Source organism: Aspergillus campestris (assembly GCF_002847485.1).
Source record: "Aspergillus campestris IBT 28561 chromosome Unknown P168scaffold_8, whole genome shotgun sequence".
Lineage (NCBI taxonomy): Eukaryota > Fungi > Ascomycota > Eurotiomycetes > Eurotiales > Aspergillaceae > Aspergillus > Aspergillus campestris.
In genome coordinates, this window is record NW_020194343.1 from 56,571 (window position 1) to 80,418 (window position 23,848).

Here is a 23,848-nt window from a genome sequence, read left to right on the forward strand (position 1 = left end):
AGGTAGAATGTAAAATGCACCAATAAACTCCGAGCTTCATTATGTTACAAAAACGACTGGGACATACACTCCATGCCGAGGAAGGTATGGTATGATCGACATAAAACAAGGTGACCATGGATCCTACCTAGCTCAACGCTGGCTCCCTCATCAGAGCTTCAAGGACGTCGGGATCCTCTTGAAAAACGTCATCATCGTCTTCAAACTCATCGGCAACCTTGACCAACTCCGCCGCTTTCGACACAGTAGATGTTTTCTGCGGTTGTGGTTCCGTCTTCTCCGCGGGACGTTTTGTTTCCTCGACGAGGACCGAGGGGCTTTCGATGTCGGGAGAGGGCATGTCCGTCTTTTCTTTAGACGTCAGACTCCAATCAATGACGCCATCCGCGCCGTAGCGTTCTGCAAGCCACTCGTTGGTTTTCTTGAAATGTCCGTTGTCGAACTACACCAACCAACCACGAAGTCTCTATTAGTGACCAACGCCCAACGCAGAGTAATGCCGTTCATTCCGGTAGTATAGGGAAGGGTTGTACTTACAAAGCCGCGATGAGCGCTGAGCGGGCTGGGATGAACCGACTGCAACACGCAGTGTTTCTGACGGTTGACGCCCGCCACGCGATTGCCGGCTGGTTTGCCCCAGGCGAGGAAGACGACGCCGCGGGTTCGCACGCGGGCCACGGCGTCGATGGCCTTCTGGGTGAAGCGTTCCCAGCCTTTGTTGGCGTGGCTGTTCGCCTGGTGTGCGCGAACGGTCAGGCAGGTGTTGAGCATCAGGACGCCGCGGTCTGCCCAGGGCGTGAGAAGACCGCCTTTGTTGGGCGGGGGCTGGAAGGACGGGTAGTCAACCTTGATGCCGCGGTAGATGTTGACTAGCGATGGCGGGGCGGGCGTCGGGGGGCGGACGGAGAAGGCTAGTCCGTGGGCCTGGTTGTGGTTGTGGTAGGGGTCCTGGCCGACGACGACCACCTTGACGTTGTGTAGGGGCGTGTGACGGGACCTGTGTAGAGCGTGGTCAGTGCCTGTTGTTGACTCTAGGGATTCATGAGGGGCCAGGAACACCGTACCAGGAATAGATTTCGTTCTCGGGAGGGAAGATCTGGGCCCCGGACTTCTTTTCCTTCAGGAGAAAGCGTTTCAGGTTCAGGAATTCCGGAGATACCAGCTCCTCTTTGAGCTGGACCAGCCAGCTATCATGCAATGTGTCGATCTCCAGCTGCAGGAGCTCTTTTTGCTCCGGTGTCAGAGACGCTATCCATTTCTGCTTGGCACTTGATAGAGCCGGACTCGGTGGTTTTGATTCGGCGGGTTTGGATTTCGGGGCGCCGAAGAAGGAGGTGATGCTGCCGTTGGACTTGGGTTTCTTTGCATCGGCCGCTGAGCTCGTTAAATGATTAGCGCCCCGTTTCTGGCCCGCAGGGTTGGTCATGTTGGCAAGATTCAGCTGGGGGTGTCCAATGGTCTTTTTGGCCGGACAGTAACCAATTGGCAGAAATTGATAAACCAAGCGTTCTTCAGGATAATGATTGATTAACACTAGGAAATTGATAATGACGATAGTGGACCTCGATGATAACGCGGCACAGCACCCAGGTAAAAGCGTCAGAATAGACACAAAAAAGACCAGAGTCAAAAACCACAGGAACGTAAGTGTGCAGACAAGGGATGATAATAGTCGATAAAGGAAATATCATCACCAAATGCAAACGAACAGGTCAAATCCAGAACGGACCTTGAGCCATCATTCTGCCCGCACGCGCCAGACGCGTCGCCACGTGAGACGCGTTGGGACCTCTTCCGCACAACGGCACTAATTGGAGCATAACTGTCAGTATACCCCAGTCTTAGATAATCCTGGAAGGCCAAGCGTCTTGAGATGGCCGATCAATCGAAATCAGAGTGCAATGCATTTATAGATGTATGGAGTAGTCTTTCTATCGACTGGGCAAGGTTTCAGATCATGATGACTTGGGTCTGTACTGAAAAGTACGCATGAAATTCTCGATTGGTGATTATTGGAGTCAAGTATCTATAAGCATGATGTATCTTATCTCCATTTTCTGAATGTATAAGCACGATATTTAATGACTATAGACAGCATCTTGATATTTCTGCCACTTTTCTTCCCCCCCAGTCACACTTCCTCCACTCTAGTACATACTCACACAAACCCGAAAAACCTCGCCTGGAATACTCCCCGGCGCACCCCGTAAAACCCTCACCGAAGCACTGTTCGGAGCCAACATATATCGGTCACACCTCTCAACCTGCCTCCTGTCATATGGAAAAGGATGTTCTGTATTATAACAACCTGGATCATAGGGATTCCTCCCATCAAACACTGTTTGCTCCGGGTATCCTCTATGCGCAGCAAGTTTCACATAATATAGGACAGTATTCTGCGTAATACGACTCTCCACGGCAGACTTCTGGAGGTAGATCGTGAACACCGTTTGCCGGCCGCATTGGAGTTGCAGGTTGAGCCAGATTAGGTTCTGAGCGTTGAATTCTCCTTGTTTGTCAAGGCGGAAGTGGGAACATGACACGAGCGTGCGCGCGGTACCATGGAGATTCGGGAGTTTCCCATCCTTGTGGAGGGAGGGCTTCGGTCCAATCTTTCAGTAGTTCCATCTTGGTGCTCCCGAGTTTTTGCATCCATTCATTCTCAACAGTGCTCAGCATTGTGTTGAGTTTCTTTCCTTCTTTCTTTTGGAGAGGGTTTGGGGTTAGGGAATGGCAATTCAATGAGATATGGCCTGGAAATTGATATATTCAAGAGAGACCAGCTAGAGAATAAGAGGACAAGTTCCCTGTTATCTTCTAGCACATGGTCTCCTTCTCCAGTAAAAAGATAGCAGTCATTATAGTATTGTTGGATCTTTCACTTGGGTCTTACCACTAGTTTGAATTATTCCTAGTGCAGTAGAAAGTGATTATATTTATTATTATAATTACATCCTACAAGTGTCCAATTATTTATATTAGGTACTCTGTATATACCACACTACTTTTGAACACTGTTTACTATACAGTCTCACTCGCCGCTTGATAGTACACAATATGACTATCCAAATATATGGTACAAAAGAGATATAAACAACAAATACTTTTGTAGTAGCATGAATAAGCTATACATAGATAATCAATATTCTGAATCTTAGTCTTTCCAAAAAGTATTGGTTATATTCTTTTTCGATAAGTAAACAATACAAAACATTATGATTTTGATGTAACTTACAAAACTTGGAGAAATAATGATTTTAAAGGTTATACTTATAAAATAAATGAGCATATTACTTTCTGAAGCTATACTTTTTTATCTTCACTTCTATAAATAACTAGTTGTTGAGATCTAAGTATAAAATGGACATTTCATATACAATACAGGAAACTACGTTATGAGCCATGACGGAAAGCTGACGTGGTATATAAACTACAGTAGAGTGGCAAGGATTGCCCCCAGAGATCCGCCCCTTGCCCGCCCCGATCCGTACTAAATTAGGATCACAAGCAGGCTACCTCCAGAGTCTAAATGGGATGAGAAGTGCAAGTGTAAGAATTGATAACCCAGTCAAGGAGAGTGGCAGGATTGGCCCTGGTCCGCCCCAACTGCTCTGGACGGGGCACCTATACCTAAATATATTACCAGCTCCGAAGATTTGTATCTTTTATCTTATCGGTTTGACGACACAGGATCTCTTCTCTCACCATCCTTCAGCCAAAGAGTTACAAGCTATGCTACTCAGCGCCTCTCCGTCTAGCCAATTAATAGCCTAAGAAAACCATCGCCGCATAATTATCAATTGATATGGAGCTTACTTGGCTTGCCGATGTGCCTCAAGCACGGCGCCGTACAAGAGCTGTACGGGCTTGCGCCGCATGTCAACGACGAAAGGTGTGTCTGCACAGGTTGCTTCTTTCCCCTAAGTAATGAGAATATCTTGTGCTGACCCAAGCTGTTTTTTGGTTAAAAGAAACGCTGCCGTCACTTGGGCATGGGCATCAATGGTTCGAGCCAAAATCAGAGTCACAATCCACCCCGTCCCAGTGGAGGCGTATCCTCAGTATCTGATCAGCAATCCACCCCCAAGACGCCCGCCCCAGATGCTCCAGATGTCTGCCGAGCCGAACGTTTCGTGGGAAACCTCAACCCAGAAGCTTTGATCCGTGAGGAGCTTGACGCCACATCTGTGGGTCAACTCCGCGGTCGAATTGGTCTTTGGGTAAGCTCTCCAATGCCACCTGACAATGTCGGTGACAACGGTGGATCACCTAGACCAAGTGCGGCCTTGTCAGATCATTTGGATGGAACAACACCTCCTGCGACACAATCTGTAGCATCCGTGTTGCAGCAGCGGTATGCGTCGGCCGTTAGAGCCTGTGAGCGTCTTCCGCGTTCGACCCGTGATCATCTTCTCCGTGTTTATTTCTCAAGAGTAAATCACCTTCTCCCTCTGGTCGATGAAGACACTTTTCTCCGGGCCTACTCTGGGGAAATGGCCTCTGTTTTTCTAGAAAGGGCGATATGCCTTGTTGCAGCGAAGGACGCTGCCGCTACGTCTTCCCTCCGCTTGGTCACAGATGGTCCGCTTTTGACGCCCCGACAATTCTGTTCAGACGTTTACAACGGCCTCGTCGCCGCCATAGACGCCGGACTTGAGCCAGATCGGATCACACGAATCCGTATCCTCGCGCTGATGTCCTTACACAGCGAAGGATACGAGGGCGCAGAGGCGGCTTCTATGCACATATGCCACGCTATTCACCAAGCCCAAACGGCGGGTCTCCACCTCCACAGCCAGCCAGGCACGGTCCTGGGCGAATCAAAGTTCAATCTCTTTTGGTGTCTATGGACCCTGGACAAATTACACGCCTGCATAGGTGGCCGTCCTGTTCTGCTTGCGGACCGTGACATTGGACTCGAAAAGCCACATGTGACAAACTCTCATTCCAGATCCGCCTTTGAGGTTTGGTTCGCGATTTCAGACTTACTTGCGAGCATTATATCGCTCTATAGACCCAACGCGGATGACACTATTGGTTGGCTAGGGGACTTCCCGGCCTTCGAAGAAATGATGGGTGACGACATCCGTGCGGACTTGGACTTTGCTACTCTCGGTATGTTCTTGTAATCTGATTCTGCCCTCCTTCACGAAAGAAGGTAGTCTCTTTTGACCGTAGCTGAACTAGCGTCTCAGGGTTTTTGGAGCTGTACTACAATGCAGCTGTCATCCTTTCGTGCAGATACCACCTGTCCGACCACCCCGACAGCTCTAACCCTTCATATATTCGCCAAGGTCTCGCTGCTATAAGGATACAGTCGATTGTCGCCACCGAATGCTGTCAGAACCTTAGCCCTCTTCCTGTTGTACCGTATGCCTTGGCTCTGTCGATGGCCGTTGCATACCAGCAGTTTCGCTCGAGTAGACTCATCACCCATTCGGATCGCGCTAAGGCTAGTTTGGACGTTTGTTGTTCCCTTCTTGAAACACTCGGCATTTGCTGGTATTCTGCAGAGGCAATGGCGAGACTGGGAAGGAAGGCGCTACATCAAATTGGCTGGATGAAGCTACAGCCGCAGAATCGGCATCAGTGTCTGGAGTCCAGACACTCGTTACCAGACACATCGCCCACGCATCCCGGAGACCCAGAGGAGCCTGCAATGGCCCTGCCGTCTCCGCCGTACAAGAACAGCTATCACCACATAGAAGAAGGACCTTCACTATCCACGACAGTACAGGCGGTCTCCCCAAGAGAACCCTCGGATTGGCAGGGAGACCCGCAGGAGAACCCCGAACCTAATGGATTCGCAGATATTGACATGTTCTTTGGCGATTTTCTAGATCTATCCCTACCGACAAACTTCTGGGATCCGGTCTTTCTCTCATAGTCGGCCCGAACTACAAGTCGGCTAGACGATAATGAAACTAACTTGTGGGAGGCAATCCAAGGCGGTCCGGAGTATTGCGATATATATGGAAAGCCGGTCGAGTCTGTATTATGTAATTCGGAACCCCGGTTCTCCGATGGTCTCCCATTTGCTGAATCAATACAGTCTGGGTGGTCCCGACTGCCGATCGTCATCTATGTCCGTCGCCTATCTCGAGGCAAAGCCTCACTGTCCCGGGGGGTAGACTTAAAATGGTTGGAGCTCCCTTCCAACGCCCCCCACTCGCAAGGCTCAGTTACTGCCAACTGGGTCCGGCCACGGTACGCACTGGGCAGAGGTCGGGCTCTTCGCAGCTCCTTGACATGGAGCAGTGGCCCCTCAGTCCAGTTCTCGAACAACTCTGGTTCCAACAACCCAGAATCCATTGCTCCGATTGGTTAGAAGGGCTGGTGCCAGGCGAACCGATACGATCGTCCCAAAACCACTTGGAAATTCAGTGGCCCGACTGCATTGTTGTAACCAGAGGAATTGACAACATGTTGTCGCAGTCCCCACCACCTATCGCAACGTGGACGAGGTTTGTTTCGTGTCACGGTGGTGGAGTTGTTTCCGGCCTGGTTTCGAATCCTGTTGCGAATATCCTGACTGGCATCCATAGGATCAGCCTAACCATGGGAGTCTCGAGCTACATGACGGTACTCGCTCCATCATTCTCCTGATCACGACTAGCCCAATTATTCACCCCTCCCTAGTCTATTATACTGCTTATCCTCTGTAGACCTTCGGCAGCTATGGGGACGGCTGAGTAGAGGGCTAATGAAACAAAAGAAATAAAATCCCGGAAACTAAGACGGAGGATCCCAAATATGGATAGGACAGCGAAACTATCTCGCGTCCCTCGATCCAATCTAGATCTATTTTAGGCCCTGCTGGGTTGTTTTAAGTTGGCCTTAACCCTTTCCCGAGACCTTACTTTCGAAGTCTCGTCGATTTACTCTTGCCTTTCATTGCTGCCGTAGTTGCTATTGTCACCGGCTTCATTCATTCATTTATCTCTTCTCTATATTTCGTTTGATTTTTACTCGCAAGTTCGGCTGGCGCTAGCAATAAAACACCCCTGATTCAACTATAAAGCGTCCGCTCTACTCATCCCTACTACTCCGACCTCGCAGCTTGTATAGCTGCGACAGGTTAATTACTACTAGTACTCACTACCTTGCCCGCATTTACACCCACTATCTATCCACTGCGACTGTCGTACTGTTCTCGCTTCCTACACCCCACTGGGTTTATGGGATAATCACTGCATCAATTGGAGATTTTATAACGACAATAACTCCCCCTCTTTTTTCTAACATAAACTGCGACTCGAGACGGCAATTTTCACTTGGCAGAGTCACTCGCAGTACATCGCATCCCCTATTGGATACTCGGAACGTCTCTTGCTCTATTATCCTTACAGGAGCGAGCGTTCCTTACATACAGCCCCGGAATCTCTTACCACTGCGACTTTTCCCCTCACAAAAAGCAGCTCAAGAGAACATACAAGAGTCTCTGCCACGAGCCCGCCCCCGTGTCCGATGAGGCTTGAGCCTAATGGAGCTTGATTTCATGCAGTTCAAGCGGCGTATCGCCATAAAAGGGAACCTGGACAGCTGCAGCGCAGATTTGATGCGCAGGTAGACCTTTTCGCAACATTTCTGCGGAAGAGGTGCAACAACAAAACACCGCCACAAAAAAAAAAAGGAGACTCAGAGAGAAAGAAAGGAGATAGCAAAAGAATAAGGAGTACCAGCTATACGGGCATTCTCCGCTACTAATCTCTAATCAATGGCGCCCCTAATCCAACACGAGGAGCAACGGGTCCTTCCTGCCGGCGCCACGGGAGGAGATGAGATTTCGTCGGCGGGGAGCCAGCATACTGCTCAATTATCTGTCCACCCGATACCCGAGTTGCAAGGACCGTTTGACGAGTCGATATCAGAGGCTGTTGGAGGTACTGGGAGTAAACGGGTGGTCAATATCGATGCGCAGACACGACGCAGGAATCTTCTCGAAAGCGCCGAGTATGAGCGGCTATGCGGCCGAAAATGGCCTCAACGGGCTGGTGGGAGGTACGTTAGAGAAGCAGTTTACTAACACTCAATTATCCTTTTGTTTGTCTAGACTAATAGGTGTCTAGGTATCATCCGATTTGGAAACTCACCTCGCAGATGTTATTTGGCGTTCACCTCCTCGTAAGAGGGCTTGCGAAATCAGACACCGAGGTGTTGAGGATTCTTCAGATCCACGTGGATGAAGTGGATGGCTTCCTGGGCAGGACGACGGAAGACTTCCTGATCGTCGAGGTCGACGTATACACGCGCATGCAATACCTGAGCCTACCTCTCCAGAATCTAAATACTTTCGATGAGATGCTAGAAGACCGCCTATTTCGCCTTTCCATGCTCGACTACAACGACAAGATTGAGCATGCAATCCAACGTTTCACAGCCTCTATCGACGACAGCCTAAAAGACATCCAGAAAGGAAAAGCGGCTATCAGGGCTCTCTGGAAGTACCTCTACCAAGCAGAAAAGGAGTATGAACTCTCAGGATACATGGCCGCCCTTGTCAGCGCCATGCTATCCAACGCAGAGGGATGGAATGTGGCCTTTTCAGACCTGCGACGCAAAGGACTCAAGCTCCAAGCCGCGCTTGCTAAACTCTCCCTGGCCATCACCGAAATGCAGCGGCGCATAGGGGTAGCGAGTCGCAAGAAACTGGTCCATCAACAGACCGAACGGGGATCCATGCCGATGCCGCGTCTGACTTCGCGGCGGTCTTTCAGTGGGAGGTTTTTCGAGAGACCCAAAACGGCTATTGAAAAGCCTTTACCATGCGATCCGATTCCTTCAAGGTCTGCCAACGGCACGCCGCAGCCTATCGAGAGTCGTGATAGGCAAAGGCATGGTTCGGGGTCCAGAGCAGACAAAGAACCAGCGAGACGCTCCAGCATGAGTGCTTCCCAACCAACAAAACATACAGACAAAGCCACGCACCACGTCAAATCCCATTCATTCATCCCAGGCATGCAGCGGAGCATCGTCAAGCGACTCTCAAAGGCCAAACTAAGCCCAATGACATGCGCAGATGACGAAGTCGACCACCCGCCGAAAAGACCAACGACTGCGCCCTCACCCAGGCGATTAAAGGCGCGGACTATCTCCATGGAACAGCTGAAGTCATTCCGGTACCCCAGAAAAGAACCACACTCAAATCCAATGACACCACCAATGCCAACGCAACACGAACGACAACCCACCGCGTCCCAAACACACACTCGACAAGAGACGATGAAAGACCAGCTCCTCCACTACCTGAAATCAGACCGGGTAGCAGACGCCTGGGAGCACACAGTCCGAAAAGAGAAGAAAGGCATCACCCGGCGTGTCTCACAGATAAAGCTCAACGGCCCACTCAGCGCATTTCGCACGAGGCCATCAACAGCCCTCGGGAGCCCCGGAAAGCCACAGACAACGTATCTGGCAGACGGGTCGAAGATACACACATCGAGCCTTCAGAACGGGCTCGAAGCTTTCGATACTACTACCTACCCGCTGAAGCCAAAGCGCGATGACTCCGCTCCGCGAATACACGTTCTTTCGCTGCAGATGACGCTGGCTCAGGAGTCTGAGCGGAAGGAGAACGGCCACCGGCGCAACAATAGTAATAATACTGAAATCACGTGGGATGCACAGTCTGTTATAACTGCGCTTCCTTCCGTGCCGCCTACTGTAAGTAGAATGCTATACTACACTACACTCTTTGAGACGCAGGCTGACCAGAGATGTAGATACCCGAGGGACCTCCAAAGAGTCGTACACTCTCCGGCTGGAGGCATTAACAGAATTGCATGTCTAGGTGTCTTGGCCGTGTGACGACCTCGAGATGAATATACCAATGGTGCGGGATAGGAGTCAGTTAGGTGTTCTTGCAGCTGGATAGCTTTGGATAGATAGTCAATCGACAAACAAACACCATCTATACTCCGATTATCCATATATGGTAGCGAGATGTTAACATGATTCCCCAATACGTAAATCTAGATACAAAAGGTGGACCGAACAATCCCCCAATGTATCAATCAATCAACTGATGTCTGTCCCTTGCCCCAACGCAGGACTCTGGTCAACAGTTATATGTATCTAAACGATGCATGGACATAAACAGATACAACCATATGGCATGGACATAAGTCCCGCAACATACGGAGTACTACGAACATCAATAGGATTATACAAGATCAGTCACTATATCTGAGCATGACCCGAAGGAAACAATCAACAGCGATGCTCGCCTTCTTCGATGCGCTTTCTTATATTCTTGCCTGTTCTATTCCGAGTGTTGCTTCCCCCGTTTCCTTGACGAGAACTCTGCTTGAATGGGTCATACGCGGAAAGTAAAGTGTTAAGGTAACCGACAACTACGAAATCACCAAGAGAAGGTTGAGTCAACAGGGGAATAATATAACTATACGAAACCAAAATATAAAATGAAAAAGGCGGGGGCTACATATCTAACCCCCGGGGGAAAGAATAATCTATTTGCATCGCTTCTCAACAATATTCGGCCCATGCTCATCATACTCCTTCTTGGAGATCCACATCTGGTGGAAAGTGCCCAAACTAGCCAGGATACTGCCACCAATCCACGAGCCGAACCTCCGCTCGGCGGTGTTTCCAGGCGCGGAGATTCGGACCCGCGGGCCGGGGTAGGTCTGCATGAGTTCCTGGTTTAAGCGGTCTGTGAAGCCGTAGAGCAAGCTTGAGGCGCCCGTGACGACGACGTTGGCGAGGAGGTGGGGACGGATGTCGACGTCGACGCCGTTGAGGGCGTTCTTGATGAGCTCCGGGACGGTCTGGGCCTGCGTTGGGGCGGGGAATGCGGAGTCGGGGTCTGGGATCGCCGCTTTGGCGTCGAAGAGGGACTCCACGACGCGGTAGCGGTCGGCGCCGAAGACTTGGTTGTAGCCGTCTGGGAACTCGAAGGGCCGGCCGGGGGTGCCTCGGGCGACTTCTTCGTTGGAGACGCCGTTGGGGCCGAGGGCGGAGAGCTTGTTGGGGCCGGGCCACACCTGGACGACGCACTCCTTGAACTCGGAGAGTGTTCGCTCTTCGAGGAGGTTGCGGTAGGACGCGTCGGGCGCCTTTTCGGGGGGGAAGGTCTTGTATTTAGCCTGCGGGGGCTGGCCGGCGTCGACGGCGGTTTTCGAGGAGATCAGGTAGTGGGGGGTGATGGTGATAGGTTGCGGGGAGTTGGACTTGAAAAGGGCGCGGATTTGCGATGAGATGTAGTCTCCGCCCAGAGGGGAGTGTTGTACGCCGCGCTTCAAGATCATGCCATCGTGCACCGGGGTAACCGAGATATTGGAGGCGCCGACGTCAACGACGAGCGCAGAGGCCTTACCAGCAGCGAATCTGAAGCCGACCGTCAGCAAATCTTATCAACGTATTGAACACAATCAAGCTAGGCAACGTACGCTGCAAGAACACCATTCCTCGCAAGATAGAAAGCTGGCGTCCCCCACTTCTCCATCGCAATTTCGATGGTCTTTTCGCGAGCCTTCGCGGGATTCCAGCCAGGCTCAGACATCAGGAACGGACTATCCGCAAGAGGTCGGTCTTCGGAGCTCTCCACACCCTCCATCTCCGCCGCCATATCCCCCTCGGAGATATCATTGAGTCCGTTTTGCAGGGGGTTTCCGGGCTTCGCGCCCGTCAATCGCGAGGTGAACGAGTACTCCCACAATTTCTCCGCCATGTCCCAATCCTCCACGATACCATCTTTACCCATTGGGTTGTGAACCGACAAGCCGGGCCGAGGGGTGACGAAGACATCGTCGCCGAATATCAGCTTCTCGTGCCCGTCGAGAGAATATTTCCCGTAGGAGGTTGGGATCAAGGATTTGGGCGTATCTTCGCCGGCAAAGCCAGCGCGCGTTGTGGAGTATCCGGGATCGAGTACAATGGCGGAGACCTCATCTGTATATACCTAGATTAGAATACAAGAAGCGCTATCGAATTTAGGCAGAGCGCTTGCGCATCTGCGCAGTGTCCGAGGAACGCAATCAAGAAAGATGGTGGTCCAAATCGCAGCGCAGTTACTGGGGAGAGTTCACTAACCTCCGCCGTATTCGGCAGCAGACGGTGGAATGGAAGAGTTCATATTGCGATTGTCTTTTTCGCAAGGAGTACCGCGGGGATTGATCGCTCACGGTGAGCAGAGGGAGGAAAGGCCAAGAGGAGGTTGGTTCGTCCAATTCGACTCTGACAGGGATTCAAAGAAATGAGTAGAATCGACGTAACCCCAAGCTCAACGGGTGCTGTGGGAGCAGAAGGATAATGGTACTTGGCGGGGAAGGAAGGAGAGAGAGACGCAGGGATGGTGGAGAGGAACGATATCTTGGTTCGAACGTGATTTTGCGGGAGCGGCGCGACGTGACGGTGGCGGGAGTGGAAGCTTCATTGTTATTATTCAGCCGATCCCAAGCTCACTTTGCCTCATCGGACAGACGCCTTTTAAGCTTTCTTGTATTTTCTTTCCATCACTTGTAATTATTGGTTACTGTATTGGAGCACTCCAGCTTTTTACATCTGTTCGCTTGCACTACCGCTCATCCATTCCCAGCAGTCCCACACGCTATCGACAAACGATGGAAACGCAAGAGCCATTCTTCCGCCCAATCAAGAAGAGAAAGTTTCTACGACGTCGCCCCGAACAAACACAAGAGACCCGATCGCCCAGCGAAGATCGCGAGCATAGCACAAATACTCCGCCCGTTGAATCCGCCGGAGAAGCAGACGATGGCGTGCAGACCAGCGACGTCGTTCGCCTCCGGCGACAGCATCGGGCACGAAAGGGTGGCATCGAGTTCTCTACGACGTCGCGGAAAACAGCCAACAATGGCGGCCAGGGACAGATGACGACGGGAGAAGAGCTCGAAGACGAGCGCATACGCCACATGGGTGATCGATTTACGGCGCATACCGGGCAGACAGTGGATGTCGACAAGCACATGTACGTACGCACGCTTATGTCTACTCCCCAGCGCGGCTTGGCTTCTGTGATGGCGACTAACAAGATAAGGATGGCCTATATAGAATCCGAAATGGCTAAGAGATTCCAACACAATTTACCGGCCGATAAGCTTGACAGCGACACCCGAGCTCCAAACGACAGACACGCACCGGCGCCTTCGTTGAACCTTCCGCAACGGCAGCCCGCGTCTTTGGGCAAGTTACACGAGATCGATTTGGGCCAGGAGACGAAACTTCAGAATATTGCCCGGACAGAAGCGGCTACGAGGCATTTCGCGACGGACGAAGGTCAACCGCAGTATACAGAAGTGGCAGGTCCTTCCAGAGACGCTGCCGGGAAGAGCGAGCAACCATGGCGGAATCGGAAACGACGGACCAGCGAAGATATCGAGAGAGACCGGCTTGTGGAAGAGATTCTACGGGAGAGTAAACGTGAGTTCCATCTCAGCGCCTACTTCTTGTTATTGTTGCTAACGGCAATAGTGGACGTGTATGACGAGCCCGAAGAGGAAAAGGAAGAGGGCGAAGACCAAGCGGCCGACGATAAGGTGGCCGAGCAATTCCGGCGAGACTTCCTCGACGCGATCCAGTCCCGTCGGCGGGCGAAAAAGAAGAAACCGACGACGACGACGGCGGCGGCCAAACCGGAACCGCCCAAGGGACCGAAATTGGGTGGCAGCCGGAGTGCTCGCGCTGCGATGCGGGAGATGCAAGAGAAGACGGCGCGGAAATAGCCTGGGTGCTTGTCTGCAACAGTACTTAGGAGTACTCCGTACAGACCGGGTCTTCACTTTGCTGGCCAATGTGATGTTGCGGGGGTTTATCATGCAGTATCGTCCACAGTGGGAATGACTGATAAGTGTATGGGGTGTTCTGCGCACTCTCCGCTAGACTTTGATTGAGTTGTAACACGAGTACGGGAGGGGACATATTGATCTTGTGTCGTGCTATTAGGGGGATGTCAAATTGAGAAATAGAATGATTGGCAGGGAGTCACGTTGTCTCCTTGTCAGTTCAACAAGCATGAGCAGTCCTCTACAGGATAGGTGGTCAGGGGTTACCAATACTACATGACCTGATTATGATAGGTGTATACAATAGATGCAGATTCCAGCGCACAGGCATTCCGGAGTATCCAGTATCTACGGATATTTACAATAACGTGGTGAAAGCTGCAAGGTACGGATGAAAGGATCAATCTGGGGATGCAGTATATGGAATGTCAAATAGAAAAAAAACCCTATACTTGCACAGCTGATGAACTCATCATGCAGGTAGCACAGGGATATTTATTGATTCAAACCTGTCATACATGGGGGAAAAGGAGGAGGAATGTCGTTATATAGGTAGTGACATCTCCCACGGCATTTGGATCTATGATTCAGCTGCCGCAGTACTCCATCTGTACCGGAGTATATACGGAGTATAATTCAGGTGAGTACCGATTTTCTCTCTCTTTCTTTCCCATTTTTCCTCCCTCGTTTTCATTTAGATTAAACTTTTGAGATGATTTTTTCCCTATATAGAGCTATATAATTAGGCACGGGCAGAGAAATGGATCATTGGTTCATCAACCAGTAACACCGGCGCTAAATCGACTACCTACTGTAGGTCACTAATAGGTAGCGCCTGTCAAATCGACCATTTCACACTAGTTGAACGTTCTGAGCTGAATTGTCTTAGCGTGGTACAATAACCTGATAAGGTACATACCACGTTGGACAGGAGGAGGAGGAGGAGGAAGAGTCATCGACAGCAAATATTGATATTATTAACCAGGTTGATCTTCATGCAGTGGACTTGAGAGGGCTTGAGAGGAAGGAATTGAACCAGACATCCTCCTAGGTGAGCATCATCTACATGCTACACGCTGATCCACTTGGGTTCGACCCATCCATAGGGTTGGTTGGTAATTTTCTGGTGGATGGAGAGGGGAAAACAAACAAATAAAATGAAAATAGAAACAAATTCAATAGGTTGGAAATTGGATGGAGATTGCCAATGAAACATGGGCTGGTGGGGCATACGGAGATGGCTGGAGATGGAAGGTCTCCGTACAACAAACTCTACACAACCATAGTCAATACTCCGTGTTCACTTCAATAAGAAGATAGCATCCTAGAGAAAGGAAATCCTGACTGGATGGTACCTAGGTGTCGATACAGCATCTATACCGATCGAGACAGTATGATAGGTATCAGTACAGTTCATACGACCGATACAGAAGGTCTAGATGGTCCACTGCGCCACAGCTGGGATTGGGCCGTGTCCAGGCCGTGCCATTCGCCAATCAGGACCCAATTCGAGACATTCAGGGGAATTCTGTCACATCGACCATACACTAGGGACCTACCTAGTACCGGTACCTACCTGGTACCTCCACGTACCTACAGATTCCGGATTTTCAAACGGATCCTGCTATCAAACGAATCCACCGGGACTATCCATCCATGGATCCAGTGTCTCTCATGGTGGAGGATATCCTGCCGATTTCACTGGTTCATCGCTCTATCAATAGGATTCCAGAATGCCCATGTTGACATCCAGACGTCCAGACGTCCAGACTCTCTACTACTGACTCCATCAGTCCCTCTTTGTCTAGTCCACAACGCCACTTTGTTGCCTGAGCTGTCTTTCCTCTTTCTTTCTTTCTCTCTCTTTCTCTCTCCCAACCACTTCACTCACTTCTCTCACCTCTCCCTTCTCCTCTGTCGGTCTTTACTTTGCCTCTGTTGGTTTTTATCCTGCATCTGCACGCCTTCCCTACCCACTCTCTCTTCTCCTATCCGATCCTCTCGATCTCTAGTCGATCAGCTTCCCACGAAGCCAACACGTCCATTCTCTCCCCGCCTGACTTGCGCCCATTTGGGTCTGTACGCGCCGGTCATACACCCCATTCGTCTTCCTGCAAGTCTGCTGCCCATCCTTTCTCTTCATCACAGCCACTGTGACGAACGAGGAAGACGGATAACAGCGACTGGGTCTTTGCATTGGGCGAGAGAATGCTCGCGTTGCTGTCTGTCATTGGCCTCTATCCTCTCTCCTAGTCACATCTCTTCCAACCTGCCAACTTGACTCGTCTTTCCTTCTTTCTTCTGTACCATTCGCTTGATTATTCCTTTCATTGCACTCTCGGTTTTCCCTCTTGCAAACTTTTTACTGGCATTTTCCGTTCTATACAGGTTGATCCTGTTCCTTCCGATCCAGGCCGTTTGGTATTCGACCTGTCGGTTTTATCTCCACTACACTTTTCTAATCTCCTCGACGATTGAATCCTCGTCGAGACTCGCGAGCCAAACGGCAAACCAAAAACCTCACTTTTTTTCCCGCATTCTTGTCAATTGACATCGATATCCGCCCAGTCTAACCGCCGACATGCGGCTTGCCTATCTTTCCCAACTCGGCCTGATCGCCCTGGGCCTGCTGCCCACCACCTTGGCCGCCGATACCCTGAGTACCGATGGCGCCTCCACCTGCCTGACGGGCGCCCAGATCCAGGTCCAAAAGTTGCACATCACCTACTCCCGCTCCACCAGAGAAGTCGTCTTCGACGTGAGCGGCACCAATGCAAAGGAACAGAATGTCACCGCCGCCTTATCCGTCACCGCGTACGGCAAGGAAGTCTACAACAAGGAATTCGATCCCTGCAGCGCCGACAACCACATCGATCAACTTTGCCCAGGTACGTCCCAGAGCCCCTATAGTCACGCATTGAAAGAAGCGTATATATCCTAACCCCAGCACAGTTCCGTCGGGCACCTTTTCCGCCAGAGGGACCCAAGAGATTCCCGAGGACTTCGCCAAACAGATCCCGTCCATCGCGTTCGCCATCCCCGACCTGGACGGCCAAGCGAAACTCCAACTGAAATCCAAAGACGGTGGCAAGGAGATCGCCTGCATCACCTCCGAACTGACCAACGGTAAATCCATGAAGATCCCCGGCGTCTCCTACGCGGCCGCCGGCGTGGCCGGCGCGGCTCTGGCGTTGAGCGGGCTCTCCGCTCTGGGCACCGCCGGTCACCCGGGCGCGCACTCCACCAGTCCCGGCTTTGGCGAGGTCATGGGGTGGTTCCATACCATGGCCACCAACGGCATGCTCAGCGTCAGCTACCCCGCCGTCTACCGCAGTTTTTCCAAGAACTTCGCCTTCAGCACCGGCCTGATCCCGTGGGGCCAGATGCAACAGTCCATCGACAACTTTCGCCAGACCACCGGCGGCAACCTGACCGGCAACAGCTACGAGTTCCTCCGCGACGCCAAACTCGTCTACTCGAACTCATCCGACTCGGACTCGGGCACCAAGGCCAAGCGGGGGTGGACCCTGGTCGTCGGCGCCCTGGACTTGGCCACGCGCGAACTGTCCACCTCGGCGGATTCGGACCCGTCGGCCGGAGAGGGGGGCGGCGACGGCGACACGGGGGGTCTGAAACACTTCGTCTCGGGCATGGAGGCCTACGCGGAGCAGCTGACGATCCCCGAGGCCAACACCTTCATGACCGTCTTGGTGATCTTTGCCATTGTCATTGCCGTGATCACCGTGGGGATTCTACTCTTCAAGGTCATCCTGGAGGCGTGGGCGCTCTACGGCTCCTTCCCGCAGAAACTCACCGGGTTCCGCAAAGACTACTGGGGACTGTTGGGTCGTACCGTCACCAATCTGATTCTCGTCCTCTACGGGATCTGGGTCCTCTACTGTGTCTACCAGCTGAGTAGCGGGGACTCCTGGGCGGCCAAAGTGCTGGCCGCGGTCACCCTCGCCATCTTCACCGCCGTGCTGTGCTTCTTTGCCTGGAAGATCACCTACCTGGCCCGCAAGTACAAGAAGTCGGAAGGCGATGCGTCGAGCCTATACGAAGATCGGGAGACCTGGAAGAAGTACAGCCTCTTCTACGACAACTACAAGAAAGACTACTGGTGGCTGTTCGTCCCCGCCATCGTGTACATGTTTGCCAAGGGCTGCATTATCGCGGGGGGCAACGGCCACGGACTGGTTCAGTCGGTCGGGCAGCTGATCGTGGAGGCGCTCATGCTGACCCTCCTGCTGTGGCACCGGCCGTACGTCGCCAAGTCCACGCAGTGGATCAACATCAGCATCCAGGTCGTGCGTGTCTTGTCGGTCGTTTGTGTCTTGGTGTTTGTCGAGGAGCTGGGACTGTCCCAGACCACCAAAACCGTCACGGGGATCGTCTTGATCGCCGTCCAATCGGCGTTGACCGGTATTCTGGCCATCCTCATCGCCACCAACGCCATCATTCTCTGCTGCCGCGAGAACCCCCACGCGAGGCGCAGAAAGGAAGCCGGTAAGTGGAACCCTCCCTGGTGCCGTCACGCCGTCGATGCTAACGTACGAGGATTTACAGAGAAAAATGGTCGGGACATTGACGATCTGACCCCTCTCGACGCGCGGGAGTCGCTGCTGATGGAGAACCCACCCCGGAAGGAGTACGCCGAGATGAGCCATTTCAACTTTACGGGGCCGTACGCGCCCTACCGGGACCAGCACGATTCGAAGTCGGGGCATGATCGCACGCGGAGCACCGATCGACTGGTCGGACCGGACTACGCCATGGAGACCCGCCACGCTCGAAACATGAGTCGGGACAGTCGACAATCGCGGGAGAGCTCTCCCGATGGCCGCCCGGCCACGAAACCCGGCTACGGGTTTGCGTATTAGACCACCAGGTCGACGGACGGTCACGAGGAATGTAAAAATACCCTATTGGCATGTCTGCCCTGTTTCTTGATCTGTTTCTTTGATCTGTTGGAGGCGTCCAGACATTTGTCAAGCATTTTAAATAGCATTAGCATGTTTTCACTCTTTTTCTCCTTTTGACAGTAATGAGCGGTGTCTTCCTTTCTGACAGTATCCCGAGGGGCCGTGCCTTTCGTCCAGCATATATCTGCATTCATCCTTAGCTCTAGCCTTAGCGATATCATCTAATCCTCTATGGATAGAGTAGCCCATCTACAGCATTCGTTTTGCTTTAGGGTCATGATCCGTAATATGCATGTACCTAGGTAGGTTTCTACCAAGGCATGCAAAAACCACCATCTACCGAATTACAAGCACGCTGTCAGTCTCCCAGACCAACGGTAATAGAAGTTTAGCCAGTCAGTCAGTCATTCATTCATTATGTTTGCACAACCAATCTACCAGCGGATCGCGTGTACCTCCTACACTTATCATGGACATTCAAATACGAAGACCAAGTTACTTTATTCAATAAGTAGGTGAGGAACAATGGCATTCAATGAATGGATGGAAGATATAAGGAAGATAAAAGACTATACTAGAACTAAACAGAATCCCATCCATAATCAATCCTAAACACTATAACGATAAATACGATAATGAAGAGATGAGATGAGGAGATACAATAGAAAACAAGTTCCATTATCGAATACTATGTTATAATCTAGACAGACAGACAGGACGGATACGATATGATAATGCGACAAGGGAAAAAACGAAGGTTGGAAACCAGGGGCGCACCATGGACGTAGCATAGCATAGCACAGCATAGCGAACAACAAATTAAGAAAAAGAAGAAAACAACAAGAAGAATGGAATTGGAATTGGAGTTGGAATTGATAACACGGTTTTAGCAAGACGAAAGGGAAGGAGAGACATATTTTTTGGTTCTCCCCTGTAGACAATAGACAAGACAGACAAGACTAGACAATAACCCTAATGATCGGACGTATGTATGTATGCATGTTCAACCTCTAGCGTAAGGGTGGAAACCCCTGTGGCCTCCACGGCCACCGCCGCGGTAGTTCGCTCCCGGCTTGCCGGCGTTCTTGGGGCCCGTGGGGGCGTTTGCAGGGGCTGAGCTTTGGGGTTGGGGGGTTGGGCCTGATATCAATCAGTCAGATTAGGATTGGGGAACGAGGATATAAGAGAGAGGAGAGGAGACATACCACGACCAATACTGCCCGCACGGTTCATAGCCTGCGGCCCCGTAGGGATATTCGGCTGCGGAACCTCATCGTACATGCCCTCCCAAGAAGTCGGCCCGCCCTGCTGATAAGGCGAGAAGGCCCGATTCTCAATGACGCGGCGGGCCTGCTGCTGCTCGTACTTCTGCTGCTCGAAGGCGATCTGCTCGTGGGCGTTGTAGCCGGGTCCGGCGCCTCGCGCGGCAGAGAAGTTCCCGGGGCTGTTGGGATCGCCGCTGCCTCCTCCTCCCATGGGGCTGTTCATGCGGGGGTCCACGGCTTGGCCTTGGTTCTGCTGCATCTGTTGCATCTGTTGCATCTGCTGCATCATGGCTGGGTTCATCATGTTCTGCATTTGTGGGGTCGCGCTCTGCGAAGGGGGGCTCATGCTGCCTTGTGGCTGAGGCGGCTGTTGCTGTTGCGGCGGCGGCTGCTGCTGCTGCTGCTGCTGCTGCTGGGGATTGCCCATCTGCATCTGCTGCATCTGCTTCATTTGCAGCTGTTGCATCATGGCGGGGCTCATGCCGCCCATGCCGACCGCGCCGCCCATGCCTTGACCCCCGGCGTTGGCGGCTGCCATCTGCTGCTGCATCATGGCGAAGTATTGCTGCATGCGCTGCCAGTACTGTGCCATCATCTGGGGCGTCAAGCCGCCAGGCATGCCGCCCTGGCCCTGTGCGCCCTGCTGCTGCTGGGCGCCCTCGCCGGCCTGGCTTCCCTCGCGGAACCCGTCCCTGCCGCGGCGGTTTCGGCGGTCTTCTTCGTCGCGCAGGTTACCCCGCGGCTGGGCCTTCTTCACCTCGATCGGCTTGCCGAGGATCTCCAGCGGGCGCGAGAGGGCCGCTTCGACGGCTGCTTCGCTGTCGAATGTCACGAAGCCGAACCCGCGGGGCCGGCCGGTGTCCTTGTCGATCATCAGGGTGGCGTCGACCACGCGGCCGAATTTCATGAAGAATTGCTTGAAGTCTTGCTCGTTTGCTTCTTGGCTGACGCCGCCGACGAAGATCTTGCTCGTTTTCTCTTGCTCGTCGCGCGGGATGGCGCGTTTGGGGTCGATCTGGCGGGTGTGAGACTCGCGACATTGGTTATGTATATTGGGGAGGACTTACGATTTTGCCGTCCAGGTAGTGCTCCTTCACCATCACCGTGTTGACGGTCCGCGGGTCTCTGAAGGTCAAGAACCCAAAGCCTCGGGAGCGGCCTGTAGCGCTGTCGCGCATGACTGTGCATTCCTGGACTTCGCCAAACTGGGAGAAATAGTCCTTCAGTGATTCTGATCTATGCGTTAGCTATCTGATGGATGGACTGCAAGTTCAAGTTGACTTGAAACGTACGGTCTGTCGTTTCCCAGTTTAAACCACCAATGAACATTTTTCTGTTCCACCAATTTGTTAGTCAAGAGTACTGGGGAATTAATAAATCACATGGCATCGAATCAAGAGTCCAACAGAGGCGAGAAAGGAAAAAAAAGAAGAGAAAAAAAGCAAGAAAGTGAGAACGGGAAGTGATTGCTGAGACGACTGATGCAGATGGGCGGCTATGGCAGTTCAGACTGGGTCAAGATTTGAGGGTTTTGACGTCTGAGGATATTCAGGGCAAAGCTGAGAGCAATCCCATGTCGGCTTCCGGGCAGTTGGTGGCTCCTAAAGCGCCGCTTCACAGACTTGACGGTTGCATCAGGCAGTTGCTGTTATGTATACACTGACGAAGAGCGCGCCCACTAGAATCACAACCATGCTCTAGGCAGATTCCCACTGGTTTACAGGGCGACTCAGTGGACTCGAGGCCAACTCAGGTACTCCCGGCGAAAGGTATGTGCGTCGCGACCAAACAAGTCACGCAAGTTGATGAAACAAAGTCAGGGCGGAATAAGTCAATTGCTTTTCTGTTCTGTCTCTGACCAAGGGCTCCTGTGCCTTTCTAATAGAGTCCGAAGCTAGGTAAACTGTTCGACAAGAGTGCGCACCACACAGTCAAGGACTATATTCCTTGCTCTGCTCTGCTCTATCAAGAAGTATCGACAAGGAAGCTATATAGTAACTGCTGTACTATAGTTGCTCGCGACCAGGGTTTCGTGGAGTCAGGAACTTGACTGCTCTCGCTTCGCAACTGCCTTATCGATTCCGGATCGCTGACGCATCATCTCACTTGAGCCGGGGCCTTGGGAAGCTGTATAATTCCGCCGATATGATCTTTCTTGTGCTTGTTTCCTTTTATGTTCTTTCTTTCTTTTCTTTTCTTATAGCTGAACCATTGTAGAGTGTATGAGATCTTTATCCACAGCTGATGGCAACCTCGTTTCCTCGAGCCATCGTGAATGATTTGTGTGGCGGCGGAAGCATCCACCTAGAAAAAACCATCCTATAATGTTTTCCACAATGCCACTCATCCCATCAATCATATCGAGCCTTCCCAGGTGTGATACAGTCCACTATCAAGTGGCACGAGTCCGAGGCTGTGAAGGACAGGGAAATGGTCTCTCGAGAAGGATGTAGACGGCACAAGGTATCCCACCCCAATCTTGATTCCCCATATCTCTTTTGCTCTGCGAATGCCTGCGAAGGGCGCTCATGGGAGCACTACCCAACGAAATGGATGTGGTTTTGGATGGAACATAGGAGGGGGTTGTCTCTTCTCTCCGAGAAATGCAGTACAAAACAGGTTGAACAATGACTTACCCGTCTTCTTTGATACCAGTGCCTTGAGGCTCTGGCCCGCCATGGAAATGCGATCCATTCCCGGTGTGCCCGGAATCCACGTTGGCGAAGCCGTTCTGGTTATGTCCTTCACTGTGAAACGGTTGATAGGCACTTTGAGTTTGATCAAACTCGTCATGACCACCCTCGATCGTCTGTGCTACGGGGATACCAGTTGGTTGGGCTGAAGGCGCTGAGTGCGAAGTATCGATGACCTCCGGGGCCGGGGCAGCCGGTGGCGGCCGGTTTGTCGACTCATCGGCGTCGTACCTACAGATAAATAGGTTAGATTGACCACGATTCAATATCGAGTGACAGTTTGAAAAGGGAGTCTAACAAGTCTGCGAAAAGATCTTCTTCAACGTCGTCTGGTTCAGCCATGGTGACGGCGACGAAAGGATGGATAGGATGGGGTCAAGACGTTTGATCAAAGTCCGTAGAGAAGCAAAGATAAAAGAAGACTTGAGAAGGGAACAATGAGAATGGGAAAGAAAGGATGAGGAAAGGTAGTGAATGAAAAGGGGGAGAGAAGGAAAGAAAGGTGATGGATGGATGAGGATTGAGGGAAGAATGAAGAGGCGAGAGTGACGAAGAAGGTTTGACTGTTGGGACCAGAGATGAGGAGAGTGTATGGTATGGTATGATACGATACAGTAATAGACTGAAGTACCTTCATATCCGCTGTGAAGGGAGTTATGCAGTTACCGTAAATACACATATCCACTGAACACATGGCAGAACTGATACAGTACGGTAATTTATATCCCAGGTGGCCGACTCAATCACCGCAATAACACTGCAATAACACAACACTCTCTCCTCTCTAAAGACCATTAGGACCAGTTCCTGTGGTTGAGTTCCCAATTATTCAAATAATCACTGCATTGAATGTTCCAGTACCAATTCAAAAGGTTCTCCCATATTGAAACAGTCAAGAGGGGAGAAAACACAGCCCGCTGAGCGCCCCGCACTCCTTGCCCCGAGGGCGCTCGCTGTCTCCGATGACCTGATCGCTCCCCCGTCGCCGCAGTATCAACTCCAACCCTGATTTCGGCTTCACCATGGCTACGAGAAAGGGCCACCAACAGGTAAGTGCGCTGCTAGGAAAGGCTCGGATTATTTTTATAATTTTACCAAAGAAACTGACACTATCCCCCGAATTGTTACAGGAAATGGTCCAGGTTGGTTCGTACATCGCAATCCCCGTTTCTGTCGCCCTGAAGACCCCCGTAGCTGACAGATAGCTA

At 51.7% G+C, this 23,848-nt stretch overlaps 8 protein-coding genes across 8 annotated transcripts; 4 read left to right on the forward strand and 4 right to left on the reverse strand.

Annotated features, from left to right (window-relative positions):
• Positions 1-20: 20 nt before the first annotated feature.
• P168DRAFT_328012 (uracil-DNA glycosylase) lies at positions 21-1,823 on the reverse strand. The gene is made up of 3 exons (XM_024841306.1): positions 1,065-1,823; positions 538-997; positions 21-442 (listed from the first exon to the last, which is right to left on the reverse strand). Exons 1-3 carry the CDS (start codon positions 1,424-1,426, stop codon positions 128-130), a joined length of 1,137 nt encoding a protein of 378 aa, XP_024691505.1. The 5' UTR covers positions 1,427-1,823; the 3' UTR covers positions 21-127.
• A 2,169-nt stretch (positions 1,824-3,992) lies between these two features.
• P168DRAFT_238759 (transcription factor domain-containing protein) lies at positions 3,993-5,887 on the forward strand (the record flags this gene model as incomplete). The annotated part of the gene is made up of 2 exons (XM_024833631.1): positions 3,993-5,115; positions 5,196-5,887. 2 exons carry the CDS (start codon positions 3,993-3,995, stop codon positions 5,885-5,887), a joined length of 1,815 nt encoding a protein of 604 aa, XP_024691506.1.
• A 1,830-nt stretch (positions 5,888-7,717) lies between these two features.
• Positions 7,718-9,773, forward strand: P168DRAFT_319456 (uncharacterized protein; the record flags this gene model as incomplete). The annotated part of the gene is made up of 3 exons (XM_024840277.1): positions 7,718-8,001; positions 8,070-9,663; positions 9,723-9,773. The coding sequence occupies 3 exons, from the start codon at positions 7,718-7,720 to the stop codon at positions 9,771-9,773; spliced, it is 1,929 nt and encodes a 642-aa protein (XP_024691507.1).
• Positions 9,774-10,374: 601 nt separating this feature from the next.
• Positions 10,375-12,307, reverse strand: P168DRAFT_291089 (actin family protein). The gene is made up of 3 exons (XM_024837343.1): positions 12,052-12,307; positions 11,409-11,910; positions 10,375-11,346 (listed from the first exon to the last, which is right to left on the reverse strand). Exons 1-3 carry the CDS (start codon positions 12,092-12,094, stop codon positions 10,470-10,472), a joined length of 1,422 nt encoding a protein of 473 aa, XP_024691508.1. The 5' UTR covers positions 12,095-12,307; the 3' UTR covers positions 10,375-10,469.
• A 274-nt stretch (positions 12,308-12,581) lies between these two features.
• P168DRAFT_319458 (telomere length and silencing 1 family protein) lies at positions 12,582-13,700 on the forward strand (the record flags this gene model as incomplete). Its single annotated transcript, XM_024840278.1, has 3 exons — positions 12,582-12,946; positions 13,016-13,398; positions 13,450-13,700. 3 exons carry the CDS (start codon positions 12,582-12,584, stop codon positions 13,698-13,700), a joined length of 999 nt encoding a protein of 332 aa, XP_024691509.1.
• A 2,583-nt stretch (positions 13,701-16,283) lies between these two features.
• P168DRAFT_291091 (transient receptor potential ion channel family protein) lies at positions 16,284-19,037 on the forward strand. The gene is made up of 3 exons (XM_024837344.1): positions 16,284-16,648; positions 16,713-18,266; positions 18,327-19,037. The coding sequence occupies exons 1-3, from the start codon at positions 16,342-16,344 to the stop codon at positions 18,638-18,640; spliced, it is 2,175 nt and encodes a 724-aa protein (XP_024691510.1). The 5' UTR covers positions 16,284-16,341; the 3' UTR covers positions 18,641-19,037.
• Positions 19,038-19,685: 648 nt separating this feature from the next.
• Positions 19,686-21,276, reverse strand: P168DRAFT_282707 (heterogeneous nuclear ribonucleoprotein HRP1; the record flags this gene model as incomplete). The annotated part of the gene is made up of 4 exons (XM_024835998.1): positions 19,686-19,822; positions 19,888-20,962; positions 21,015-21,178; positions 21,240-21,276. 4 exons carry the CDS (start codon positions 21,274-21,276, stop codon positions 19,686-19,688), a joined length of 1,413 nt encoding a protein of 470 aa, XP_024691511.1.
• A 1,303-nt stretch (positions 21,277-22,579) lies between these two features.
• P168DRAFT_319461 (uncharacterized protein) lies at positions 22,580-22,982 on the reverse strand (the record flags this gene model as incomplete). The annotated part of the gene is made up of 2 exons (XM_024840279.1): positions 22,580-22,871; positions 22,939-22,982. 2 exons carry the CDS (start codon positions 22,980-22,982, stop codon positions 22,580-22,582), a joined length of 336 nt encoding a protein of 111 aa, XP_024691512.1.
• Between the last annotated feature and the right edge of the window lie 866 nt (positions 22,983-23,848).